At 35.6% G+C, this 13,458-nt stretch overlaps 1 protein-coding gene across 1 annotated transcript in view; it reads right to left on the bottom strand.

Moving 5' to 3' along the window:
• Nucleotides 1-13,458, bottom strand: part of LOC103507566 — a 115,650-nt gene that overhangs the window by 72,639 nt on the left and 29,553 nt on the right. The window contains exon 4 of the mRNA XM_026822396.1: nt 7,011-7,112. Within this exon, the coding sequence (XP_026678197.1) occupies nt 7,011-7,112 (102 nt within the window). The remainder of the gene's footprint in view (nt 1-7,010; nt 7,113-13,458) is intronic.

Genomic DNA, 13,458 nt, shown 5'->3' with positions numbered 1-13,458 from the left:
TGGCAGCGTAGAAGTTACCTACCGCACCAGTGAAACAATTAAGGTGGACAAGAGGGAATCAGTCCACAAAGATCCAATGCCAATCACTCATCTTACTGCTGAGACTTCCGGGTTAAAAAATATTACAGTAACCCAACCTAACAATGGAGGAAAAGACATTTTGGAAATCAAACCACAAAATTTATCGGTCAATCCCAGCTGTCTTTATGATCATAATCTTATTACATCAACATGTTACCAAAAAAATCATGTGATATATGCTTTAGATAGTAATGAAAATAGAACTCCATGCGAAATAACTTCAAAAGACACAATAAAAAAATCTGAAGAAATTTCAAACACAGTTGGTGAAAGTAACAATGAAATTGTACCTAAAGACCAATCTGTATTAGAGGCAGAAGAAAATTTTGAATACTTTGATGAATCTGATGACGAAGATAAAACGCTTACTTTTGAAGACTCGCCTGTAGAAAATTTAAAACCCAATGACATAAATAATACACAGAACTACAATAACCTGTCCCCTAAAAATGAAAATACGGTGAATACTGATGTTGTATGTTTCGAAGAAGATGAAATTTTACAAAACTTGTTGAATAACCTTATGATGGGAGAAGAAGCCAGAAGGTGTCACCCTATTGACACAGAAGTAGATAAATCAGGAAAAGGTGATGAAACAGACAATGTTTGCGTCGAGGAATATATTGATGATTTAGAGGAAAATTTGGGACAAAAGTCATATGAAGAAGTTGTTATCAAAAAAGAATACAATGTTAGATCAATGCCAGAAACCTGTTACATTAGCGTCCCTGGTTGTAGATATCTAGATGTCATAACAGAAGAAGCAAGTGACATTAGTGATAGCGAAAGAAATAGAGTAATTAGCGCCATTGAAGTGAGTGATGTAGAGGATGACAATACATCGAAAGGAAATGAACCAGTTCCGTTAATAAATGAGATGGATTCAGAATCATCTGATGGAAATGGTATTGATATTTCCTGGCAAGGAAAACCGCTTGAGGAAATTGATGATATTGAAATTGTGTATGAAGAAGACAGTACAAATGACTCAGCCCTTGAGTTTGAACGGGAACAAAACAAAAAAGTCTATTATAATAAAAATAGCAATGAAGAAGCTAAAATCAACTTGCCCTTGACAAAGGATTTAGCAGAACAGAACCTCATGTCAAAAGAACAACTACAGATGTACCCACCTTATAAAAAAGAAATTAAAACTGTTCAAATTAAAGACTTGGAAAAACCACAAAGGGCCAAAATTCTTGCAACGAACAGTCCTAAAACTGATCGAAAATTAGCACTAAAAAAGAAACGAGAGGCTTTTTTCTCAGAAAGTCTCGATATTCTCAATACAAATTTTTCTCTCTACGGCAGTGATGAAGATTTTACTCCGAATGTTGAAGCTGATTTATCGAACAACTATCCAGATTTGATAAATGTTAGGAACAGCATAGAGAAAACGGTCGTGAATGTGGACCAAAATACTATCGAACAAGTCCCACCACCAGAAGAAAGTGTGAAAGATGAATCAACTAGACCACAATGGATTCACACTGAACATGATTTGCCTCCTTATCAAAACGATGAAAGGTCGTGTGAAATGAAAAACTTTCTAGACAACGAGAGCAAAGAAAGTAATAACTTCACCTTACCAATCAATGAAATCAAGAAAAGCCCTGATGATAGTGTTAGTAACACACCCATAAATATTGGTGTAACTATAGCACACCAATATAAAAAAGAAAAGATAGATGAAAATCCTCAAACTCACCCTAAAAAGTGTGATATAGAAAACAGTAATAAAGAAGAGAGAGTTGATGAAATTTCTAATCCTCCCAATGAAAACTGAAAAAGTTTGTGAACAATACAAGGCAATAGAAAATATTACTTCAACTGAGCAAAAAGATGATCCCAAAGAGTCTAATGATGTGCTAGGATCAGAAGAAAATAACCAAACAGAAAAAGATTGCAAGCAAATAGATGATTCAAATATTCAGGGTAGTTTGCTATATCTGGTATCACCAGATATGACTCATCTACATCCTCGTTTGCGCTTTCGTCAGCTTTTACACTGCCCTCAGTTGAATGTTCTATTGCTTCGTTCTTATGTTCAGTTATGCCCATTATTCTATTTAGTGTTTCTCCTCAACCTATCAGAAGATCTAAACACCGACATGTTTCCCATCGTGGTAGTCTGTTGATCGAAATCGATTCTGTATTGAACGGATTTTTATCTCATGATTGGAATAGTGCCCTGGCAAAGCGTGGTATTACTTTCCGTACATTTAACTTTCATACAGTCCAATAAAATTAGAATAGACCTTCGAAAAATTAACAAGTCTTCAATCAAACACACCAACAATCTTACTTTCTACAATGGTAATAATTTCAAGAGTTTACACTGGATTTTCTTTAAATTTAAAATGGAATTGTATCCATCTCTCATCTATTCATTCCTCAGGTCCTCAACCTATCAGAAGATCTAAACACCGACATGTTTCCCATCGTGGTAGTCTGTTGATCGAAATCGATTCTGTATTGAACGGATTTTTGTTGTCCCGTCAAATGAACGAGGATCAAGATGATGACGACCAATCCCTTTTCTGGTACATGGATCAGATTTTCAATGGATTCCTCAGCAATTCGAAAGGTTTGAGGGAAACTTTCGGTGTTCTTCCATACATTTCTTTGTGAAATGTTTGTCCCATTTCTAAATTTTCATTTTCCACTATCTGTCTACTCTTGAGAGTTGACAGGTCAATCTCCAAGTCTTCCCATTTCTACTCTATCTACTCTTGACAGCTCGATTGACAACTTTTCTACCTTTTTACGAAATTTTGATTTCAATACTGTTCTTATCTTGGTCATTTTCTTTGGCTAGCTCTTTGTTTATCAATTCTTTTCTTTTGTCTTTCTGTATATTATGTTGTCATTTATGTTTAGAGTTTTAGGTACCTGATTCTCGGACTTTTCTATGGCTTCTCTTTGTTTATTGATTTTATTTATTTTCTTGTGTTCTTATTCTTTTCCCTCCTTATTCTTCTTCTCCTTCATCTTGTTGTGGTCGTCTTTCTTTCTCTGTGTTCCGTCCATTAATAGCGAACATTTTAGATTAGTAAGCAACAAGTAACGTCCGAACTGTGCTGACAAAACTCCAAAAACATCCCAGATATAAGATGCAAGACACTACTATGACAAAACTCATTTTGTCAATCAAAATGCACGACAAGATAAAAAAAAAAAAATACTCAAAGAAAACAAAAATAGAGTCTCCAACAACAACATCCAATTGGTTAATTAACTTTTAACGCCGATGATGAATTTCTTAATGGATTTTATAAGAGATGGCTCAATGAAATTGGGTCAATCCAGCATGAAAAAATTAAATCTATCTATGCAGAACAAAATTGTTCATTTGTTCAATGAACTCATGTAGTCACTGCTCAAATCAATGTCCAACTAAATTATAACGGCATAAACCATACATGTTATTGTAGGTAATTAATTTGATTTTTACATACAAAAAAAATTACATAGATGAAAATAGGTAATTGTACAGAAAATGAAATTATGAGAGATTTGTTTGAACTGTATGGCGCCACTCTTAGTATAATGCTTTCTGATGCTCTCTCTTGGATTATTGGATTATTCTTTCAATTCGAGCCGAAAATTTCAACATTATTGAATTTTCATATGTTTTTGAGAAATGCTTCAACTGAAATGATGATTTGAGCATTTGATGTTTCCTCATTCAATTGGGCTTCTTTTGACATTTAGATGGAGACGGTCAGTTGATCTGGAATTTCGCTTCTTATTCTTGAGCAATGTCTTTCAAAGTTTCAAATAAATTTTCAATATTTTTTTTTTTTCCGAAAGTCACAACCTAGGCAGGTATACCTAAATAAATAAAAAAATCCTTTTTATCTAGGTACCTATTTATTTTGAGCTCTTTCATGCCCAGACAACCAGACATACATACTCGTATGTACATCTAGTTTGAGGAATTTTAATTTAATGTGAAAAAGAAATGTGCAGTTGACCATGCTCTGTGCTGTCTGAAACTCCATGTCATAGACCTTTGTCTACTTCATAGCATAATTATTTTATTATTAATAACAAGAGATTATTCAGATCAGAAAATATATTATATGTATGATATTTTTCGACTTTCGTATGATATTTTTCGACCTATAGGGCGTAATCTCGAGAATGGCCTAAAAACCCGTAAAGTCTGATGTAGGATGTAGCTATTCTAATAAATATTAGAAAATTAGAATGTATGATCTTAACACCTAGGGAGTTCTCATTCAAGAAAATGAAAAATCAAGAAGAAAAAGAAGAAAAGCAGGCAGATTTCATTCGAGAAGGTCACGAAGCGCCACAGATAGCTCGATTTTTTTTTCGATTTCGAAAGAAAGCAAATAAACGAAACAAGCCAGGTCCAAAATTTATCGTAGGCCTCTCTCCTTCTGACGAGTGCTTACAAATTTTTGTAATAAATCCTACAGGGTGGCGAATAAGTAGGTACTCCTTGTTGAAATTTTAAAATTGTGGGAGGCGGAGACACCATTTGCTTACGGTCCATAACACAGCTGATCTCTCAAAATCTTTAGGAAATAGGAATAGAATTGAGCTTATCTGCTTTTTTAGAGGGAATTGAGGATAATTTTATTGGACCTTATGAATCAAAGGCCTTCTGCAGAAATTTGGCCTTTAAATTTATTTAGTTTACTGTTTATGTAACAGGTAACAGGTACTATTTTAGCTTCTTGGAAATCACAAGTGTTGTAAGACTTGTACCTACTGTAAGGCCTTCTGCAGATCAATGAATAAATATTTAGGTATGTGGGCTTATTACAGATTATATTATTATAGTGATCATTTTTGCTGGGGACTTGACTACTCAAAGCCTCAGAAGATTCTTTTTTACATTCAACTTCTTGTACTATCTCTTTCTTTGATAGAACGCTATCACCCGAACTGTTCTTTGCGTTATCCAAATACTGTGCTGTGGAAATAGGCACGTTCTCTACACTTCCTATTTGCACTTTTAATTTCCTTCTCCTCCGCCTTCTCCTTGATCTACTGCTACCACTCTCGTCAGTCAAAGTTGTCATCGAGCTATGTATGCTGCCATCGGTTTCAAATCTTGAGCTTTCACCGAGTTCAGTGACTGTTACTTTGACTACATTTGATTTTCTTTTCTCAATATCATCTTCGTCATTATTGAAGGGATTCAAATATTCAGGGTAGTTTGCTATATCTGGTATCACCAGATATGACTCATCTACATCCTCGTTTGCGCTTTCGTCAGCTTTTACACTGCCCTCAGTTGAATGTTCTATTGCTTCGTTCTTATGTTCAGTTATGCCCATTATTCTATTTAGTGTTTCTTCTGAATTGTCTCTCAATTTGAATGGTTCTTCACATGCTCCTGCTTCTGAAATTTCTGGATTCACTTTATGTTTCCTTCTTCCTCTTCTCCCTAAATATTCGGCAAAACAAAAAATAATCACAAGGAAGTGAAAGGGAAAATGAGAAAGTAAAAAAAGGGTGAAAAAAATAGGTAGTAAGTTTGAAAAATCATCAACTACAACTTATCAATGAAGTATCAAAAATTAACAAAACGTAGGGAGTATTCTCGCAAGGGTGTGATATGCCTCATATTCTAGTTCATATCTGTTGTAGAGACACATAAAAGTATAAATTATCATTTTTCGTCAATAAATAACACGTTAATGACGTCATGATTTCCTCTATGACATCTTTTTAGAAGACCTATCAAGTGTTATTTGTGGAGAACTAAGTTAGAGCTCTGTGCCGTGTTGACACACATCCAAAAACTACACGACTCAATGAGTCACGGAGTTTCTGTTAAAAGCCTTGTCCACATCAGCATAAACATGTCCATTTGACAACAGAATTAAATTTATCAGGAGCGATATCACAGATCTTTATAAAGTCCCTAAGTCCCAAATCTTTGAAGGAAGTAACGAAAAGATTTCACAAAGCCAAAAATACTCATGGATATTTTGAAACCCCCCCCCCCCTAGAATCACTGGGTGTAATTGCTACAAATTTAGAATTTTAGTTAGGTATCCTTCAAGTCGAATTTTTGACTTTGTTTTTTAGATTCCTCTTGGTCTTAGTAATGCTCCATTGAATCTATCACTATTAAACTGATATCACTAAACATATCTCAAGGGGTAAGAAGTTACTTGAGAGCTATTTTTCCAATGCTTATGAGTAGGAAAACTAGTCCTCAAGTTAAGATTACCCCTTAAGGGATGTCCAGTCTTACCACCCCTATCGTTATCAAGTTGATCTGGACGTGCCTTTAGCAAGGTGTACGAATTTGTTATTGTGTTGCGCTGAGTAGAAAATTCAAGCTGTGAAGTGTGAAGTATTTTGTGCCTTGAGACTATCTAGCAGGGTGCTCCAATGATAAATGATGTTTGAGTGACATTCGTTTCGTACTTTTGTGTAAACAATCAGCCCTTAGCCGGAAAACTAAACACGACTACACAAATATAAATTTCCGACATTGTGTAGAAAAACAAATGTAATTTTCTAAGTTTTGTATATTCAATAGATCTCTTAAGGTGTGTCCAAACATAGTTGATGCCGTCGATCGATTGCCTTGAGATTATCTAGCAGGGTGCTCCAATGATAAATGATGTTTGAGTGACATTCGTTTCGTACTTTTGTGTAAACAATCAGCCCTAGCCGGAAAACTAAACACGACTACACAAATATAAATTTCCGACATTGTGTAGAAAAACAAATGTAATTTTCTAAGTTTTCTATATTCAATAGATCTCTTAAGGTGTGTCCAAACATAGTCGATGCCGTCGATCGACGAGGTAAATCAAATCTATATTGTCGAGGCTGTGTGGACGGTTCAGGCGACATCGATCGAAAGCTGGTCAACTATTTGTGGGCACACCTCAATGGTGACGTTTTGAATATCAATAATAAAATTATGTTCTTACCTTTCTTTTTCACCGTAGAAAACTCCTCCGGGGTTTCTTCAGGTTCAGTAGGAGCTTCCTTCAGGTCAGCTTCATTTTCAGTCTTTGAATTTTCGAGTTGGCCTGAGGAGCACAAGAAGAAGGGGTTCCCAGCAGTTCAATTTTGAAACGCTCACACTCAAATTCAGTTTTTGTTATACATGGGTAGAAGTTTTATTTAAAAATGAAAAATAAATGAAGATTGGAAAGTAAATAAATTTATGGACAAAATCGACACTAATTTTATGAGGAAATTGGAGCTTTATGATGAAGATACCATTTAGAGAAAGAAAATTGGCACTAAAAAATCACTCCACTCTCCACAGGCCTTTAAGTACTCTAAGGATGAGGCAAAAGAGGCACCACAAAGGAGGCTACAGTAAAAAGATTCTAATTTTATTGAAAATAATAAATGACGAACGTTCAAAAGTGTCACTCAAAAATCCTTAGGTAAACTAAACACCTAGAGGTAATAACGAAATTACCAACTCTATTAATGAAACTGTAAAATAAGAGACAGGAGCTAAAATAATAGATTACGTTTTGTGATAAAATTTTAGTGGATGTGAAACCAACATGAAATCTTATTTAAGAACCATTTGACTAGGTACCTATTAGTTGTTCGAACAATTTTAAAAATAATTCAGATTTTTCTTTAAATACTAAAAAAAAAGACACCTTAACTCGTTATTTCACACATTTTCACCATTGTTCTAGCAAATTTTCCCGTAAGATCAAACAAACCGAATCAGCACTGGCACACGAAACCGTTTCGAAAATTGACCATGATTTTGATTCCAATTTTGGTTTCAGATCCGGCTTCCTACTTGATCTATGGAACACTGATCACTTGTTTGATGTTTTGTTGATTACCGAGAAGGGTTTTCATTGTTTGTTATACATGCTGCAAGTAAACCTGTCCCCGCTGTAAAAAAAAAAAAAAAAAGTTTTTTTTTTTTTTTTTTAATCCGCAAAAAAAACCCCCCCCCCCCTTAAAAAAAAAAAAAAAAAAAAAAAAAAAAAAAAAAAACAGATAGGTACCGAACATAGATCAGGTGAGGTTTCAGAGAAAGCCGACAGCCTAATAGGAATATAGAAAAAACTGCTCAATAGAAAACGCAGCAATAAAGACAATTTACTGATTTAAAATTAATATTAACACAGTAGATAAAGTAGAACCAACCACAGTGGTGCAGTGGTTAAAACGTTGGATTTTGGATCTAGACGTTGGTGGTTCGAGTCCAAGAATTCATTCAAGTCATACGATTTATCTAGGTGTAATAATTGGGGAACGATATTTTTGACAAGCATCGTTAAGTGTATAGAGATAGAGCGATCAGTGTGTGAACTATGAAATGTGAAATGTGAATGAGTGAATGGATCTCGTTCTTATAATATAAGAAGATACTTGTTCTTATAATATAAGATTTATCTAGGTGTAATAATTGGGGAAAGATGTTTTTGACAAGCATCGTTAAGTGTGCTTAACACAATTAAAAATTCCTATAGTAAAACATCACATAAAAAGACAGGCAGAAAGAATAGAAACTGATTCATTTTCAAAAGTATCAACAGCCAGCCTAGTTAGCTTAGTTGGTAGTGCGTCTGCCTTGTAAGCGCTAGGCCGCGGGTTCGATTCCCGCCCGGGGCGGATTTTATCCTGCTGGGATAATGTTCGTTCTCGGAATGGCTGGTTTTCTCCTATCCTGTCTTCCTTCTCTCTTCGATTTCGGGACGATAAGACCCTAGCAGTTACAATTCCCTCTGTCAAACCTCTGAAAAAAAAAAAAAAAAAAACCCTCTATCAAACCTTTGAAAAATTGATCTAAAAAGGGGAAAAAATTGGGGGGTTTTTTTTTTTTTTTTTTTTTTTTTTTTTTTTTTTTTTTTTTTTGGCATTGAATTATGATTTGGCCAAATGGATAGGCAGGAATTCAGGCCAATGCCGAAAGAAGAGGGGGAAAAAAAAATGCGTAGGTACCTATATGTATCTATAAAATTACAGGTGCGTGAGAAATCGATTAAAACTCTAGGTAGGTTGAAATGATAAACATATAGGTAATATACTTCTTCACTATTTGTAAAATATTCTGGGTTTTATTTCATTTTCATTTTATGGACTAGTTTCGCCGGTGAAGGCATCTCAGCGTTACAGAAATCTTCAATCTATCGATTAAAACTCACTATACTATGCACGCATACGAGTAGGGTGTCCATTATAGGAGAGATACCTATAAGGTCATTAAGGTGTAAAGCTGTGTCCACACATAGTCGACCGCGACGATCGACCGTCGACTGAAACCGTACGCTACCTCGACATAGATTCACCTCGTCGATCGATGGTCGATAGACTATGTCTGTGTGGACACAGATTTACACATAATGTTTGAAAATGAGAGAACCAGAAGACACTTCAAAATGGAATTTTTAATTGCGTTAAGCATATTTAAATGCTTGTCACACGTTCCCCGATTATTACACCTAGATAAATTTTATGACTTTGACTTGGACTCGATCCACCAACCTCCAGTCCAAAGTACAACGCGTTAACAACTGCACCACTAAGGTTGGGCCAAATGGAGAGGCAGGAATTTAGGCCAATGCCGAAAGAAGAGGAAAAAAAAAAAATGCGTAGGTACCTCTATAATGTAGGTATCTATAAAATTAGGTGCGTGAGAAATCGATTAGAACTCACTACTATGCACGCATAGGAGTATTAGGGTGTCAATTATAGGAGAGGTACCTTTAAAGGTGGATTTTCACCAACGCGACCTCTGTCGCGCGGCAAAAATCGCGTTGGTGAAAACCCACCTTAAGGTCATTAAGGTGTAAAGCTGTGTCCACAGCTTTTTAATTGTGTTAAGCATATTTAAATGCTTGTCACACGTTCCCCGATTATTACACCTAGATAAATTTTATGACTTTGAATTGGACTCGAACCACCAGCCTCCAGATCCTAAGTCTAACGCGTTAACAACTGCACCACTGAAGTTGGTTGACACTTCAAAATATTGCCAATAGGGTAATGGCACACTGGCTTTACAGTTTATAGGATCATTAACAGGCTAAACACATAATGGGTAGGATTTAGGTACCTATGAACATAATAGGTTGGATTTAGGATCACTGGACCAGGCAGATGATAACGCCCTGCAGTTTCATCCTGAAAATTATGTGTCCGTCAATATCATTTTTTCGTCTGTTGTGAATTCATGAGCTGTGTGCACTGTGATGGGAATACGAGAATGGAATTTTGGGCGTGTTTTGAAAAATTGCAAACAATAGCAACCCAGGACGGTGACCTATCTAGGTACTACTATTTTTTAGGATAGAGATTATTTTTATCGAAATTTATTAAACTAGAGGTTCAGAGCGAATTGTAGAGTTCACTCGGAAATAGGGAACTAAACAAAACCTTATGCGCGTGTTTTGAAAAATTGCAAACAATAGCAACCCAGGACGGTGACCTATCTAGGTACTACTATTTTTTAGGATAGAGATTATTTTTATGGAAATTTATTAAACTAGAGGTTCAGAGCGAATTGCAGAGTTCACTCGGAAATAGGGAACTAAACAAAACCTTATGGGCCTGATTGAGCCCTAAAAAGAATGAGCAAAATATCTTTAAAGTGATAAACGATAAACATGGATGTTTGCTAAATTTCATCTCAATCGGACAAACCATTTAGGAGTTATGGTGAATCAATTTCATAAAAACGGCGTCGCTCCCAGTGGCGTAGCGTGGTCTAAATTCAAGTGTAGGGCGTGTGGGGCACTAATTTCCATCACCATGCATATTACTACAATACTACATAATTCATGCATTGGCATAGACAAGTATAAGTAGGTACGTACTAGGTACCTACCTTCCCAGTTCCACACTCGCATTAGTATGCCTGATAATCCTGGCTAGCAAAATAAATTGTTCAACTTTGAAAACCCCTCAGTATCCCTGTAACCCAAAAAACCCGGCAAAAAAAAATTTTTTACCTTTAAAAAAAAAAAAAAAAAAAAAAAAAAAAAATCCGACCAATTTTCGGACACTACTTGACCTACAGTTCGCTGTAAGCTGTAAGAGAACATTAAATTTGCATAAAATAAAGGGTATTTGAAATTTTAAGTGTATGGCCGCCATACACACCCTACATGGACGCTACGCCACCGGTCGCTCCTCTTTTCACTTGATAGCGCCTAGCGCCTGTACAAAACCGTAGAAAAAAGAGGGGAACCCAGCTTTAGAAGAAGGGAAATTCCGAAATACCTACAATTAATCTTTTAGGCACAAAAAATACAGGAAAAATCGTCGAGTTAAAACTTAGAACATACTTCGTTCTTTCATTTAGGTAGATTCATAAGTACCTACTATACCTACATACTTAGTACTTACTATTAAGAGCTTTGATCTTTTTCTTGATGCGATATTTTTCTCGCAGCTTCCGATTTTGCGTCTGCTGTCGTTTCAAGTTTTCGGCTTTCTTCGTGTCGTCTCGTTTCTTCCGAAATCGCCCGATCAAATTTCGGGCCGACCCGGGTGCAGTCGTACTGGACACGGAATTTTCCGAACTTTCCGTGCATGAGGAGAAACTGCACGGAAATTTCATACTGTACGATTTTTATTTAGTTTCTCAACTTCTAGAAATTTAACTATGACATTTTAGGAAAAATTAACTAGGTATATGTACATTAGGAAAATTGTACTGAGGTAGATTGTTGAGAAACATGACATTTTAATTGGAAAAACAGTTAATTAAAAAAAAAAAAAAAAGAGGTAGATTGTTGAGATTTTAATTTGAAAAACAGCTAAAACAGTTAATTAAAAAAAAAAAAAAACACCGAGTTTCAATGCTAAAAGCGATCACTTTAATTAAATTATAAGTATGGTACACCAAAAGTTGTCACAAAACTCAAAGCACTCACTTATTTTTTCTATACACCTTTAACACGAAACTTTTTAATCACACAAGAAACAATATTTAAACAATAAAATATCCGATTGTAAACAATATTTGAACAATCGGATGGATTTTCGTTGGGTTTCAAGTTCACTGCTAAACGCTGATACTCCCGGATTTGTAAGATAACTAGTAAAATATTAAACTGTTCTTTACATCCTCTCTGATAACAATGGGAATATTAGGGCGTGTCCTTCAATGTCTTTTATTACAGAGGGCAAATCCTTGTAAATTTAATACGTTTTTAACTGCTTCTCCTCCTACTTCTCTTCTTCCTCTCCAGGTTCCTCTTCTTTTACTTCCCCTTCTTCTTCTTCTTCTTCTTCTTCTTCTTCTTCTTCTTCTTCTTCTTCTTCTTGTACATATCGTTCCAATAATGTTTGATAGATAGTAAAAGTGGAGAGGGAGACAGTGTGTGTGAGAGAGAATCAGTGAGAGGAAATAGGAAGAAAGAAGGAGGAAGAGAAGAGAGACAGACAGAAAGAGGGAGAGAGAGAGACTATGAACTTTACGTGCTCTGCTCAGACAACTAGAAAGAAGAGGAAGAAGAAGAAGAAGAAGAAGAAGAAGAAGAAGAAGAAGAAGAAGAGGAGGAGGAGGAGGAGGAGGAGGAGGAGGAGAAGGATGGGAAGGAAGAAGATACAAGTTTAGTTTCCCTTCAATACATGTGATATTTGGATGCTATCGAAAGCTATTTTAACCTTTTGCCTTAGTTAACACGTTGCTAATAGAAGTTTGACAAAAGAGGAATAACAGCCTGATGGCTGCTAAGTCCACCCTGAAATCCTATAGAAAAAAAGCAGAAAAACTTCGACACCGCATGGAATCGAACCCGAAACCTCTGGCGTGCAAGCCTAAGTCTGCTACTGGACAAACTTGGTGTTATTGTCAGAATTTCAACCATAAAATTACAGCCTTGACTGGGATTTCAACCATGACCTTCTGATTCGCAGGCGATTATATTTGACCACTGGGAATCTAATCAGGAATTAAGGGAGAGGAGGGTTTGTGAAAATGAGACCTTTGTCTCTTAGTGGGACAGTGGAAGTCAATGTGTCAAAGTAATAAAATTATAGGGCATTCATTCATCCTGACTTTTATGAATTTTATTAGGAGGTGTTATATGCGTTCTTTTTAACACTCTCACATCCTCTCTCTCTTTCTCTCTCTCTCTCTCCCTCTATTTATCCCTCCAATAAAAGCTCAATTCTATTGGTTAGAAACTTACCTTGTGTTTTAGGCCTCTGTTTACTGTTGGACTTAGCACCATTTCTGTAATCAAAAAGCAAAGCAAATAAATAGGCTTTAGGATAAGTACATAGATGAAACAATTTACTGTAATGGGTTCAACAATTCTAATTTATTTTATGAAGAAGCTAGGACAAAAAAGTACCTAGGTACTCATCAGAGATCAATACGTACAAAACTACAAATTGTTTTTTTTTTTTTTTTTTTTTTTTTTTTGGGGGTTTTCACGA

This window comes from Diaphorina citri, unplaced genomic scaffold (assembly GCF_000475195.1).
Source record: "Diaphorina citri unplaced genomic scaffold, Diaci psyllid genome assembly version 1.1 scaffold322, whole genome shotgun sequence".
In the NCBI taxonomy this organism is placed as follows: Eukaryota; Metazoa; Arthropoda; class Insecta; order Hemiptera; family Psyllidae; genus Diaphorina; species Diaphorina citri.
Note: the sequence above shows the minus strand (reverse complement) of the source record. Positions and strands in the feature narration are given on the sequence as shown.